At 41.3% G+C, this 14,875-nt stretch overlaps 1 protein-coding gene across 1 annotated transcript in view; it reads right to left on the reverse strand.

Moving 5' to 3' along the window:
* The window catches only part of GAN (gigaxonin), a 53,266-nt gene that overhangs the window by 28,484 nt on the left and 9,907 nt on the right, over positions 1-14,875 (reverse strand). Inside the window, exon 2 of the mRNA XM_019505489.1 lies at positions 777-891. Within this exon, the coding sequence (XP_019361034.1) occupies positions 777-891 (115 nt within the window). The remainder of the gene's footprint in view (positions 1-776; positions 892-14,875) is intronic.

A 14,875-nucleotide genomic window follows, 5' to 3' on the forward strand; every position in this document is an offset into this window, starting at 1 on the left:
GTTCTGGTCCTTACTGAGGAAGACAGAGGCAAAGAAGTTATTTAATATGTTGGCTTTGTCGTCTGGCGTGACAACCAGATTCCCCATCTTGTCCTGCAAGGGCCCCACATTTCCTGGGGCCTTCTTTCTACTCCCTATGTATTTAAAAAAAGACTTCTTGTTGTCTTTAATCCGGGAAGCCAGCCCCTGAGCCAGACTAAGAATTTGACAATTCTTAGTCTGGCTCCCAAGAGATAGCACAAAAATAAATTAAAAATTTGTGCTTAGTTGGCAGCCTTACCAGGTACTAGCAAGGATTGAATGGACATGAAAACTAAACAACCTTGTAACCCATAACAGATCAAAGTTATTGGCAAGACAGTGAAGTGGAGTACTTGAATAACCCCAAGGTACATGTTCTGTGATCATCTGCTATCTTAAGGCAGCCAGTCCAGACACCTTTCACAGCTGCTAATAAATTTGCTTTAAACTAGCTCAGTGGAAAGACTGGTGGTGTTTAAAAAGGTTTAGCATTATTTGTTTTTTTTTGCCTGGGAGCCACAAGACTAAGCAGATCAATAGAAACTCATTAGACATGCTTACTTTTTGGTTCATACCTATAGCCTACATTGCGGCTTTACTGCTTTACAGAAGCAGTTTTATAGCAAACTCTTAACAACACAGGACTTAAGTCTGTGCCTTTTGCAACAGCAACAGAACACAAAAAGCAGGCTTTGCCTTTAACTAGCATTGCAGATTTAGTGATAGGCATGCAGTAATTCTATTTAATGCCATACCTGCCCACTGAAGATGTAATCTAGTATCTCTTTCATTATTTCGACTGATATCCCTTCAAGTTCAATCTTGTAAGTTGATCCATCGTCCTTTGGAGGGTTATAGTTCAGCTTTGTCCTAGAAAAGAAAAAGAAATAAAACTAATGGAAAGAGTGCTCCACTATGATAAATGGGAGAGAGGGAAAACAAGCACAAACAACTGCTGTACAGCTATTACACCCAGGAATACCATTTGTTCCTTTTAGGGGAGCAGTTCTCAAAGGCTCCTATTAAGGATGCTGCAGAATATGAGAACAGAAGCATTTGCTCTTCCTCACTTGGCCCCTGGAAGCATAGACTTATCTCTAGATAATCTCACACGTGTCCCTGCTGGCTCCTGCGTGAGGAGTCAAGTGCTAGCTTCTTCTTCCGCTCCCCCCCCAACCCAGGAATTAAGAGCTGCAGTAAATTATTGCACTGGGGAGCCAAAACTCAGAGGAAATATGGAGGGGTATCAGGAGCCTAAAATGATTAAGCACGAGTGTTTTAGGGAATGCAAAAAAAGAAAAAGCAACAAGCGTCTATACAGAAAGATTCCAACAGGGATTACGCTTTGAAAACTGTATCTATAAAAACTGGAGAAATTAGATGTTTATTGTCTCGAAGATTTCAAAGCAAATCTGGTCACCCTTGCAAACTAAGCTCAGAAGAGTCAAACAGGGCTCCTTCTGGCAGCAAGAAGCACCTCCAATTTAAACTTACTAAAAAAACCAAAACAGATCTAAGAAGATATGGAGAATAGCCTTTAGTTTAAGTAAGGAATAGAAGAAGACAAAGTAAATGAAGAGATATGACTAAGAATATCTATGTGTTGCACAGCTTTTGAAAATGGCAACATAAACCAAATGAGTCACTCTTAGTAGGTAGGGTCATAGTCATGCTCTAAATGTGATCATCTCAGTACTGTACGCGTATGAGTGAAAGAAAAAACAAACAAACAAAAAACAACCAACGAACCAAATGCCCCAATCAAGCTGTAAAAATTTTATCATGCGACTGCTATTTAAGCAATACATCAGCAAAGACCATTCATTTAGCTAAAGAGCATCAAATGTAAAAAACGCTTTCAAATTTCACATGACTAAGAACAGGCCAGCATGAAGACCAGGACGCTTATCTTCCCTACTAATATGTCATTTAGGTTTATTTAAAAGGAAAGCTATTGTTTTAACATACATCTTATAGAAGGGTCATTTTCCAACATGAAAAGCTGTTTCCTGTTTGTCTCTTAGATAACTTGTGATCATATACAATTGGCCATACATTAAATAAATCCAGAGATGCCTGACCTGAAGGCCAGACCTACTCACATTTAATAAAATTAGTTCCTTCAGGGGAGGTGGGAGAAATGCTACTCATATATGAGCAGTATCTTTAAATAGTAACTTTCCCCATAAGGAACTAGTTGAATTAAGCATTGTAAGCATGGCAGAATCTGGTCTTAGGTGAGTCATATTTCTAAACTGTTGGCACAAAATTTATCTAAGCTGAGAAATGAGGCATTTTTAACTAACATTTTTGACTGGAAACTCTCTGGGGCAGAGACCCACACATGCATACAGACAGTTCTTTGCTTGTACCATTACTGTGCTAGCTACTATGGCAAGACATTAAAAATGAATGAATAAATAAAAAACTTTTAAAAACACCCTGTCTTCTTTAATTATTTTTTTTAAAAAACCTCTCATGTATTAGACAAGCCCCCGACTCAAGTACCAAAGGTACTGATCAAACAGCAATAGTGTTTCTTCTCTTTGCACATTTCCTGATCTGCTCAAGCGAGCTCAATTTTCTTTATATTGTATGTACTTCTTACAGAGGCCATATCTGCTCTCCTGCAATGAGATGGCACATTCTGTTAAATTAATATAACTCTAGCTCTGCAGCATCTGCCTGCCAAGGTATATCAAGTTGTGCTTCTTCCAAGACACTATCAAAACAGGGTAGCAGATTATTGTCAAGAGACAGCGCAGAACACCACAACAATATCTACAAATCCCTAGGAAGTCCAGCGTGTGTGATGCAATGTACTGTGCATCATGAACAGACTTTATGCCAGCTACACTGGAGAGATGAGATTCATACAAATAGTACCAGCTTCTTAAGAAGTCAGCAATCATGCTGTCAGCATCATACACAAGTGCATTGCATGGACATCTAATTAATAAAGTAATTGGTCTAGTCAATTACCTTATTAAAAAGTAAAAGGACTAAATGTCTTAACTCCTGTATACTATTTCATGTTGCAAAAGTGTTTTATATGAAATAATCACGTGTCAGTCCAAAACCATAAAACAAAAACAGGAAAATATATATATATTTTTTTTCCTCCCCGGAATAGGTATAATACATATCCTAGAACTCAAGAAAGCCTAGAAATAAGTGATCTCTTTGCACATAACATGGTTTTAAATGTCAGCCTTTGATCTTAACTCTGTCCCATGAGAGCAACTGGTTGCCTTAGGTGAACTGTGCAACTAATACATTAGTGAGCACAAAAATGTTTTTACTTTATTTTTAAACTTAATTTATGTGATTGATAAAGTGGTCTGGGAATTTGTTTGTTCTCAGAGTACGTAGGAAAAAAGGGGTAACAGCAAAGTTCGTTGGCTGAACTTAACTGTGGATTTCTGGAAGTAAGCAACTGCATTTAAAACAGAAAATCTGCAGAGAGTTAGCACCCAGGGAAGGTCAGCCAACAGGCACCTTGACAGCGCTCTCCCCATTCTCTCAGCTGTACAATTCCCAGTATGCCCATTTATTTTGCATCTGATCTTCAGGCCTGCAAACTGGGGAGTGTCAGCTTGCATGCAACATTGCTGATAAAGAGATCTGCACAAGTGCAATATGGCTGTTTTTCACATTGTGAATGTGCAAAGCTCCACCTTGCTATTATGGTATCCTCACTGTATTCAGGAAGACCAAGTGCTTCAGCACCAGAAGAATGCTGCCTTGGTTTTTAGTTCAAATACAGGACTAAAAAGTCTGAAGGAAAACCCCCTATGCCCAGTGGATCTGTGGAAAGAGTAGGAAAACATTGGGAGACTGGGATTATTTGTACTGTTTATGTTTACACATGCTCTTAACTCTCCCTTACCAGGACTCAAGTCTTTTCTCATTAAAATAACTATTTTATTTCCAATTACATTGTTAACTAAATGTAACAATGTCTCTCCCTGAAAAATTGTTTTCTAAAAGTCTAGAAAACAATTCTAAACTCTAAACAAGTCTAAGTCTGAAGTCTCTCCCTGAAAAATTGTTTTAAGAACAGTGTAAATAGATGTAGTTATCCTGTGGAGAAGAGCAGTATTGACTGGAAAGGTGACTAGGGGAAAGAAGGAGGGAGAAAGTTAACCAAAATCCCCTTATTCCTGAGTTAAAGTCCCATGTTCTTAAAAAAAAAAAAAAAAAAAATCACTTAATTTTCACCAGCTTAACAATGTATTTTGTTCAGATATTTTAAGAACTGATTTCCCCTTAAAACAAATATTTCATTATCAAGTAAACATAACCACTTCAAGCTATATCTTATCTACTCAGCAATCTATATAAAAGATGCATGCATACAGACGATACCATTAAGAGATTTAATTTTCCTCTTAGGTAAACAACAGAGCATATAGCACATGGGATGAATAAGTGAACATGAAAATACATATGATAATAGAGATGCAAATCCAGAATCTGTTCTTCAACATCTAGGGAAATAAAATCTTTATGAGTCAGCTCAAATGCCATTGTGTAAGGCTGTGTATATAATATTAGAAAAAAAGGAGTCACAGCTGCTCAGTAAACATGTGATCACATAAGTACAGAAAACCTCATGTTTCAAAGACGGCATTTGAAAGAAATGTGCATTCACATCTAAGGGTATAAACTGGTTTCAGTAGCTTTATACCATATAAAACCAATAATATTCAGTTAAGTCTGATCCTTCTAAGCAAGTCTATAAATTAAATCTTCACTCAGTGAAATATCCAAACAAGGACATAATGGGTAAAAAAAGAAAAGAAAAAAGATGTGCTATGTCTTACAAGCTGTAAAACGCATAGCTCACTTGTAAGTTGTCAATGAAACATAACAGAGGAAAATTATATAATAGTGACACCAAGCATAAAACGAACAATAGTTTCATCCCTATGCTTGCTTTTGTGTTCCTGACTGACAGAGAAAGGCTTTTAAATGGCTGCAAAGGCTATGCACCCTTGTAAAAGATACAGTCCCAGCCTCCTTGAAGACCTTTGCGGGCCTTATGTACTTCAAGCATATTTATGACATCTGCAATATACTACAATAGGTTTGGAAACAGTTTTTGCGGACAGTTATTTTGCTTTTTATTCTTAATAGCAACCAGGGTGCTATAGCACCCTAGGGTGACTATGAGATCGTTTGAAGAGTACTATGGGGTAGGGCTGTGTGAAATTTCACCCCATGTTTTGTTTTGAAGCTTGTCGAGCTGGACACAGCAAAACCGAAATGAAACAAGGGCACTTGAAACGTTTTAAAAGTTTCAAAGCGTTTTGAGTTTCAAAGCCAGGCTTATTTGGCTTCAGCGCCGGTCTCAGCCAGCAGCAGCAGCTTCCTATCATCCGGCAGGCAGATCCGGACCCACCCCCCAGGAGGGCTGCAGGGCTGTGCCAGACTCCTCCTGGGGCTGAGCCCCCGATCTCCCTATTGGATGACAGGAGGCTGCTGCTGCTGGCTGGGACTGGTGCTATGCACAGCCCACACCCTGTGCCAGGAACACCGGTGCTGCTGCTGACCCCAGGGTGTGGGTGAGCTCCCGGGAGGGCTGCAGGGCTGGTGTGGGTGAGCCTCTGCTCTGCCTGCCAGATGACAGGAGGCTGGTGCTGCTGGCTGTGGCCAGCAGCGGCACTGATCTTCCCAGTGCTGGGTGGGTGAAACAGCATCAAAACAGTTTCAATGAAACAGTGCTTTTGAAACAAAACAAAACAAAACAACAAACTCAAAATGAAACACTCTTCCATCGAAACGGATGTCAAAGAGGAATGATACCATTTCGCACAGCTCTACTATGGGGTGCTCCACAATATTAGCACTGTTAGATATGCAAATACACACATGTGGATTCAAAAGATAAACCCAGAGATTTTGCGTAACAATTGAAAGCATCAAACAAAATCTTACCTGTTGTGGTCTTTCCAAACTCTTTCTAACAGAAATCACCCTATTCTTTTTCCATAGTCAAAAAGAGAGAGTGAAACCTTAAGAGCCGGCATTTTCCAAGGGGTGCCTTGAGTCTAAGAAGGTTGATAACCACTGTTTTATGGTAAAAAAGAAAAGGAAATGTCTGTCTTTGAAATGGCAAGGTAAAAGTGTCAGTTTCAGTCTCATTTTACCAAAAACAATTCAGGGTCATAAAACTTTCTAAAGAGCTCTGGCATGATGATGGGAAAAAAAATAAAGTTTTAGAGAACCACCAAGAATATCTCAGCTTTTTATAATTGAGTTCCTTTGCAGGTTTTCATCTGGCTCCAAAAAAGCTACATCTCTGCTAGAAAAGTTTTGTCATTATAACTATAGCTTAGTCACTGTTTATACTAGCAAAGACAATGATTTAGCACCAAATGAAATAGGCCAAAAAACAGCACAAGGACTTTTTTGGCTAGTATAAACAGTGATTATATAAGGGCTTTTGATGGTATAGAAATATTGTTAAAAATAAATACATATCACACCATTAACCAAAAACAGTTTCTAGTGAAGGCCTAGTATAGGACTAAACCATGTTAAATAGAAGTGACAGATTTTCAAGTTAGAAAGGGAGTATTATCCGAAACTACCAAGAGTGATCGGAACATGTCAGGACAACACTAGACTTGAAACTGTCTCTGTAGAATTTGATACAAACCTACTTACACCAAGGAACAATTAAAGCCAGCTTGGTCTCCTCCCAATCCAGGTCCCACACATGGGTTTGAGCCTACAGGCTTACCACCTCTCTAGATCAATGCTAACAAAAAATTTATTTACCATGTAAATGGCTAATGCTTACAACACCCCCCCAAACATGTTTTGTTTTAGATGCTGTAATCCTAGATGCTGATCAAGCTTCGTATTGCACATGCAAAGATTTTTAGAACATATTTTAAAATAGGTCAAAACAGAAAACCATGATGCAGCAGTTTACTGCCACCCATCTCTCTCTTTCAAAAAAGGCTTCTCAATTAAACAAGCAGGATTCTTTTTCCAGGTCACACCCTGGCCTTTTGGCACCGTACATGAAAGATTGTCTTCACCACACCCTGCAAACCGTGCGAGCTTTTAAAATATTTTGTCTACGTCTTTGTAATTTTTTCCAGGTGATCTGCAAGTGATGAGCAACTACAAATCTCCAGCCAAGCCAATCCATTTACCAGCTCAGCATAAAAACCAAGAGAGGTTGCTTTTATTTTGTTTAAGGAAGGACTGCATACAGAAGTTTTTCAAAGCACAAAAAAAACTAAGTTTGGCTAAAAATTCACCAATGACACTTTTACATATTACAAAAGGATCAAGGCAATTCATTCAACAGTAGTTGCAGAGTGTTAGTATTAACCTGCACTTGGCAGATTTTGCTGGCTTCAACATTTCCAGGGTTGGGTCCTCACTTTTGGGTGCTGTTAGAATCTGCCCCCCTCGTTTTCTTGGTGTTGAGAGCATGGCGCCACATTATGATTTAATTTACTCATGTGCACATCTGAAGTTATTCTGCTGCAGTTAGTCAATGTAGTTAGTATTTGCAACCGGGGTTTGTTAGACAGAACTTGGCCCCCCATCCACAGCCAAATTTTAGGCCTAATCATCTAATCAACCAAACTACTCTAAAGTAAAAGTTTTCTTTAATGTAAAAGCCCTAAAGTCTCTGCTATTTAAAAGGTGACAGCCCACAGGTAATATAAAAGAGTGTCTTAGTCCTTATGGCTCCATGGTTGACTTTAACTCCTCATCCTAATTGCAGTTTCAACCTGTCTTCCTTCTCCAGGTGCAGATTAAGTTTATTCATCGTTGTAGCTCATGTAGTGAAAGTTCATCAAGTAACTTTAATTTGATAATAGCTTCTAGTCTTAGTCAAAACACTGTCATGTCAGACATGGGTTTGGAACTATGACTCGTCTGCCTTTCTCTACCTTTGCTCAAAGGATGGCTTTCCTGTAGCTTTGTTTTAATAGCAACGGAGCCTTTGTCTTGCTTAAAAATACAAATTGACTGACAACCCCGCCTGCAAACATCTTACCTGTGTTTACTGAAAAGGAACACAGCCAGCTACATGTTAGGTTTGGTAAATCTAGACCTTATAAAAATATTTTAAAATTATCAAGCTATTTATAAAGAAAGAAGGCTTTTGCTAATGGGTTCGTGCAACTGCAGGAAGTAATGGTTAGAAAATGCTAGCCTTCGTTGGTTACCCCAGGCTGTTATATGTGCTCATGTCACAGCACCTGGAAGAGGGAAGCATCAAACTGTAACCCAATGGGAGTCACCCCTTCAGGCGGGCATGCCACAAATTAAAATTCCATGCTCTCCCCTCTGTGCCACTCCAGCTTGCTACCTTTCTCTTCCCCAGTCTCTTGTGTGCCACACACTGAGGCTGTGTCCGCATCATTTGGGACCTGTGTGCTGCAGGTTGGCCAGCCCTGGTCTAACCGACTTCACTAGCTATCACGGGTTGAAGTATTATGGAAAAAAAACCTGCATAAAAGGCCTAACCAGAATAATGTGAAGACAGCAATACATGACCATGTTTCTTTGCATATAAGAGATAGAACAATGACAGCTGAGATCCTGGGAGGAAGGAAGACAAGACAGTCAAGGAGAAAAAGGCAACAGAAACATGAATGAAAATTTCAGCAAAGACAGTGATGCATGTGGGTAAGTATTTCCCAAAGTTATTTTTCCCATTTGCCTTCTTTAAAAAGGTGCACATATGAAAGCAATGGTTGCTGGTGCAGAACTATGGCTGTAGCCCATCCTAACCTCTTTCTTCTGAGCGCTTGGCTCACATTCCAACTTATCCCTCAATTTACAGGCTGGGCATTTACCAATCCCATTTCCTTGCTGAGCTGGTCTGGGCAAGGCAAGAGACAGGCTTCTTGTTCCCTTTGGGTTTCCTTTGCATTCTTGCTCTAACCAGCCCTTAATGAATAAACTTCCCTAACAGGCTTTGCATATGGCATTGCACATCCCATCCCAAGCTCTTCAGAGCTTTTTGCGGTTAGGATTGTCCAAGGTCCCTCTCATCCAAGCAAAATACTCCCTGGAAAAGATACTTCTGTTCAGGAGGGCTACATACCTTGATTTTCATTTGGCCAATTCATTTTTGATAAAGAAAAGATATTTTTCTAAAAACTCCAGAACTCAGACACCTGAACATCACAAGTGAAATCTTAGCTTTCCTATTAATTACAATGGAGCCATATATTTTAAACCTATTTTACCTATTCATTCCCAACTTCCCAGAAAAATTCTGCCATTGTGGAGACCAGTAACATGGAAACCAGCTTCCCATAGTACAATACAGCAACCTCAGACCCTCCGCACAGAAGCTTTTGGTTATGCTGTACTACGTCCTGTTCTGTGTATGCAGAATGAAAAGTAGCTTTCCCCTCTATACAGCACTGGTGAGGCCACATCTGGAGTACTGGGTCCAGTTTTGGGCCCCCCACTACAGAAAGGACGTGGACAAGTTGGAAAGAGTCCAGCAGAGGGAAATGAAAATGGTCTGGGGGCTGGAGCATGACTTGTAAGGAAAGACTGTGGGAACAGGGCTTGTTTAGTCTAGAAAAGAGAAGACTATGGGGGGGTTAATAGCGGTCTTCAACTCCCTGAAGGGTGGGTTAGAAGAGGCTGGAGCTGGGCTGTTCTCAGTGGTGGCAGATGATAGAACAAGGAGCAATGGGCTCAAGTTGAAGCAAGGGAAGTTTAGGTTAGATATTAGGAAGAATTGTCTCATTAGGAGGGTGGTGAAGCACTGGAACAGGTTACCCAGAGAGGTGGTGATGGTTTTCAACACCCATCTTTGGAATGTCTCCAAACCCAGCTAGACAAAGCTTTGGCCGGGATGATCTAGTTGCGGCTGGTCCTGCTTGGAGCTGGGGGGTGGACTAGATGTGACCTCCTGAGGTCCCCTCTAACCCTAACTTTCTGTGAATGGGAGCGGGTATGGTCACCTTTAGGCTGGAGACAAAAAATAGGAATCATCATCCCCTTAACTTAAATGTTATCAAATTGCAAGTGTGAGAACAGGACCTATTAACAAGAGTGCTTCTCCAACTTTACCCACAGCAGTATTTTACATAGGGCTGCTTCAGCATTAGTCTCTAATAGATAAGACTACTTTCAAATAATAAAAGGTTATGAAAATTACAAAGAGTTTTCATAAGTACAGCTAAAAATCTCAACAAATGGAAATTTAACAAATGGAAACAGAAGAGAAGTTAGCTACCAGCATGTGTATTCACTTGAGGAACAAACCAGTATTGACGTTAGCTAACAAATGCTGTAGCACCGTGACAAGGTGGCTTTCACGGTAAGGTCTTACATAAGCAAGAGCACTGATTTCAAATTTCACTCTGTTATTAAGAGCAGAGTTTAGCAGTGCTTAGGACCAAGTGTATACAGTGAGCAAGACCTTTTCATCACCTTTTCCCTCACAGGCTTCAAAACACAGCTTTTAATTTGCTATAAATCAACAGTGTAAAAGAAAAGCAGGAGGCTGACAAAGTGATACAAAAATCTTTCAGGGCTTGTTGTCCACACGAAGTTTATTTCAGTACCGTCAGAGAGATTAACATTTTATGGTGGTTTGGCAGCCTAGGTGAGATGAAGAGCTTTGCATATCAAAAAATTAAAATAAAAGACATGATTTCTGACCAAAACTAGTTTCAAGAAGACTAAACGTTAGTTATTTAAACAGAAACTGAAAAATACCCCGTGCTTATTCCTACATATTTCAGGTAGACTTAACGTACATATTTCTCTCTCTAGTGTAATTCAATTTATGTGGCAAGAAATACGTTAGGGGAGCATTTTGAACCAGAGCTATGTGCACATACATCCACTGCAAGCTCAGGGATGGCCATAGCATACATACATATCCAAGCTGGCTGGGGTCATCTGACCTCAGTGCTCTTTCCTGCCCAGGGCAGGGGGTTGGACTCGATGATCTGTTAAGGTCCCTTCTGACCTAGCATCTATGAACGCTGTTAAGTCTGACTTTTATTTCAAATACCAAACTTCATCCATTAAACCACTATCTGTATAACAATGCTTATTTCATGTATGATTTCAGCTCTGAAATACTCCTTTTGTTAAAAATAATTCTCCCAGTCATAGATAGCTTGGTGTATACTATAGAAGAAGTGTATCGATTTGCTCCCGTGACAGCTCATTTTAAGTCTCTTAAGGTATATCTCCACCACAATAAACTTGGGTGATCTGTATTCAGTTAACCTGGCCTATTTGCAAGCAGTCTTTCTGCAAAGCCATGCCTGAGTTACTGAGCCTCATAACTGCCATGCATGCATGATTTCTTGTGTTAAATCCTATGGGTTTTGGACTGCAGTGGACTGAGCTACTCTGGCAACTACTTTTCTGACCAAGTGGTGGAAAAACATGTCTGCCCTTCTGGGTGCACTTGGGAAAAGAGCATGAGGCACTACAGCACTAAGGTGGTTTTGCCTGTATCCTCAGCACACATTACCTTCCAAATAAATACGGCACCCAAGCACCAACTTATACTTCCAGCCAGGGTAGCTTATCTGGGTCAACAGCACAACTAACTTTGCATGAGGTTGGGTACTTGGTCAGGATGAGGGTTAGGGACAATGCTTGAATAGGAAGCTAAAATCAGCAGGAAAGAAACATCCATGAATTGTTTAACCCTACGTGAACAACCACGATTCCCTCTACTACACCATTAATCAGACAGTCTTTAATGGCTAAATTCAATCGGTAACATGTCAAGATAGTATTAGCAACTCAAGAAAGTGTTTTGAGATACTACGAGGGAAGATATTACGTAAGGACATAGATTAACATAAGCATCTTCACTACGCCCTTCCAAACTAGCCAAGTATTATCACCCCAATTTAGCAACTGGTACACAGGGCGGGCAAAAGCCATGTTTTCAGAGAACCTATTGCAAACACCCCACAAAACTTACAGACCTTCCCAGGCCCTTGCTTTTCCATCCCAGGAAAATAATTTTATTTTTCTAAAATTCAGATATGTGCTTAATTCTAGCTGTGTTTTCAGCCAGCCTCAGCCTAATGGAGGCCAAAAGCAGCCCACAGCATTCATGTTACTGAGATTTTCCAGGAGAATCATGCACTGCTCAGCTGCTCTGTATACCAGGCCAAACTTATTTTCAAAACACCAGTGCCAGTCATGCTGTCTCCTTTGGGGTGCGTGGTCTCTACGGAGTGCTGGTATATACTTGTGCAACAGAATTATTAACTGTACCAAGTTAGAAGTAACCATGCAAAACTACTCATGCCAGGTCATGACAATCGGTAGCAATGTGCCACTTCGGTAGGGATGCCACACTGGCTGGTACCAAGGACAATACCACGAATATTTTAGCACAAGTCTATACCACAAAAGGTTTGCCAGTACCTCTATACCAGCCAACTCTCCTGGGGCAGATGCTGTTTATCACAACAAAAGTACTCTTTTGCCAGTATAGCCTGTTACTAGTTACTTACATGAAATATTACACTAGCAAAAAACACTTGGGGGGGTGGGGGGGGCAGCTCAATGCAACTACATCTACACTAGGGCTGTGATCATACATATGCAAGGATGGAAAGGACCACAAGGCAGGATTATCCTTGACAGACTATCCCAGTTAAGTGGCTGCCCATCTTGCTCTCAAAAGCATCCTTGGATAGAGATTCTACAACCACCTTGGGTAGCCTTTTCCAGTGCTTAACTACTCTAATAGCAAGACAGCTCTTTCTAATATCCAACCTCAAATTTTCCCATCTGAAATTTAACTGAACTATGCCCTTAGCTAACATTGTTATACCAGCAAAGTTAAGTGGAGCCTTAGCCTTATTCACTTCCTCTGAGCTGTACTGTTAGACCAGTATATCTATGCTGCTGTCTACAAGTAGTACCTAAAGAGCCATGGTGCATTCTTCTGCTCAAGCTTAGACTGTACTATGTGATTCAAGTGCCAGAGATGCTACAAAGTCTTCTATCTCCTAAAAGCCAGGTGGCTAGCCTTGAACGTAATGTGATCAGATAAATATACATGCATAAAGTGCCTTTGGAAACATTAACTCACCAGCCAGCCTCTGTGCATAGCACAGTAGGTCTACACTGAAAACATACCATACCAGGAAGTGATGCTCTCAACCATGCTATACTACTCCATGCAAGCCACTTTCCAAAGAGGAAGAGACTAGCTGGATCTGTGCTGTTCCACTGGCAGACCAATAAATCTTCCCACAATGCTATGCAGTTGCACTGTTCCCTTTCATGAGTCAGCACATGTGGAGCAGTATGGACAGTTTGTGGACATCACTGGCCAGCACAGTAAACAGCACTAGCTGCCAGGTGAAGGAATATTCATCTAAAACCACAATAGCTGCATCCACATGAGCATGCATGTTGGTTTACCCAGGTACAAGAAGCAGCAGTACACTTTGTGCCACTGCTATATGTCCCCAGGGAATGCCTGTGCCATGTATCCTCTGGCACGCAGCAGGTTGCCCCAGGTGGGGTAGGGGAGGCTGGGGCCAGCATTGGCCCCAGCAGCCTTACCTGGGGTCTTGGGGGCCTCCTAGGGCTGCAGCAGTTCAGCTGCTAGCCAGGCTCCGAGCAGCAGGAGTGTGGCTCTGGCCAGCCAGGCTCCAGTTTTGGGTGGCATGCGCTGCCCCTGTGTGCCATTCTGCAGTTTTTTGCATAGGTTTTTTTTGAGCCCTGGATATCCTGGGGTTAAAAAACCCCCAAACAAACAAAAAACCCCATGCTGCTACCTTCCATCACAGAGAACAGATGAGTGTACAGTATGCAGTGCTGCAGATATACATCTGTGGCGCCACGTACCACATGACTGCACTCATCTGCACGTGGCCAATGTGTTCTTAAAGTAAACCTCCTTGCTTACCGGACATACCAAATTACCCATTCATCTCTAGTTTAGTAGAAGTGCTGCTAGACATGCCCTATATTTTCAAGGCACTGAATGTGTAAAAGGCTGGAGAAGAGACAGGGCCCCCAACAGCCTGGCCCCATAGGCAACTGGTCGGGGGGATGGAAGGGGGAAGGCACATGTCCCCCAGACAGGGCTGTCCCTGACGCTGCCGGCAGCTTCTGTGGGTGCTCGCCAGCCACATCCCCACTGCTGCCAGCTTCTGTTGGTGCCCCCCCAGACTCAGGAGGCACCAGTCACCCATGCCTGGCCCCCACAGAAATAAGTTCTTATGGGCCCTGCAGATTGCAAACTAGATTAAGCACATTTTCTGGAGGGCACCTGCACCCACATCACATTAGGTGCTTGCTAAGAGAGGCTGACGGGAATCACACCTATGTTGAAATTTTGTACGGTAGGTTCAGAATTGCTCCTTACTCTTCAGGACCTTCTTCCATTTTTCTCAGAACCTTTTGAACTGCAACAGATAATTCAGCTGCAAACAACTACTGAGAAACCTCCTCATTCTGATCTACATATGCCGGAATTACAAGTCAGCCTAAGCAATCTCCATACAAATCTCAAAAACAGATGATATTCTTCTTGCTGTGGCCACACCAATCTTTCAGCACAAACAAAAGTTGAGCTCACACCCAGCCACCCCCTCAGAAAATCCCATACTTCTCCATTTTCCACTCACACCCTAAACAAATTATTCAGATGGTGATGTGGACACACATTTTCTGATGCTTGTCCACCAATGGATTTGCTCAAGGGCATAATTCATTTGATACAGCTGGAACCAAAAAAAAAATAAAAAGCTATCACTGGGGAATTGCAATCTTCAGAGTTCTGAAAGACTGTTTCTCTGATGCAGCATTACTTGATATGCATCAGCATTCAGTTGTAAACCAGAAAAGACTG

This window comes from Gavialis gangeticus, unplaced genomic scaffold, assembly GCF_001723915.1.
Source record: "Gavialis gangeticus isolate Ggan-Ray unplaced genomic scaffold, GavGan_comp1, whole genome shotgun sequence".
NCBI classification, from domain to species: domain Eukaryota; kingdom Metazoa; phylum Chordata; order Crocodylia; family Gavialidae; genus Gavialis; species Gavialis gangeticus.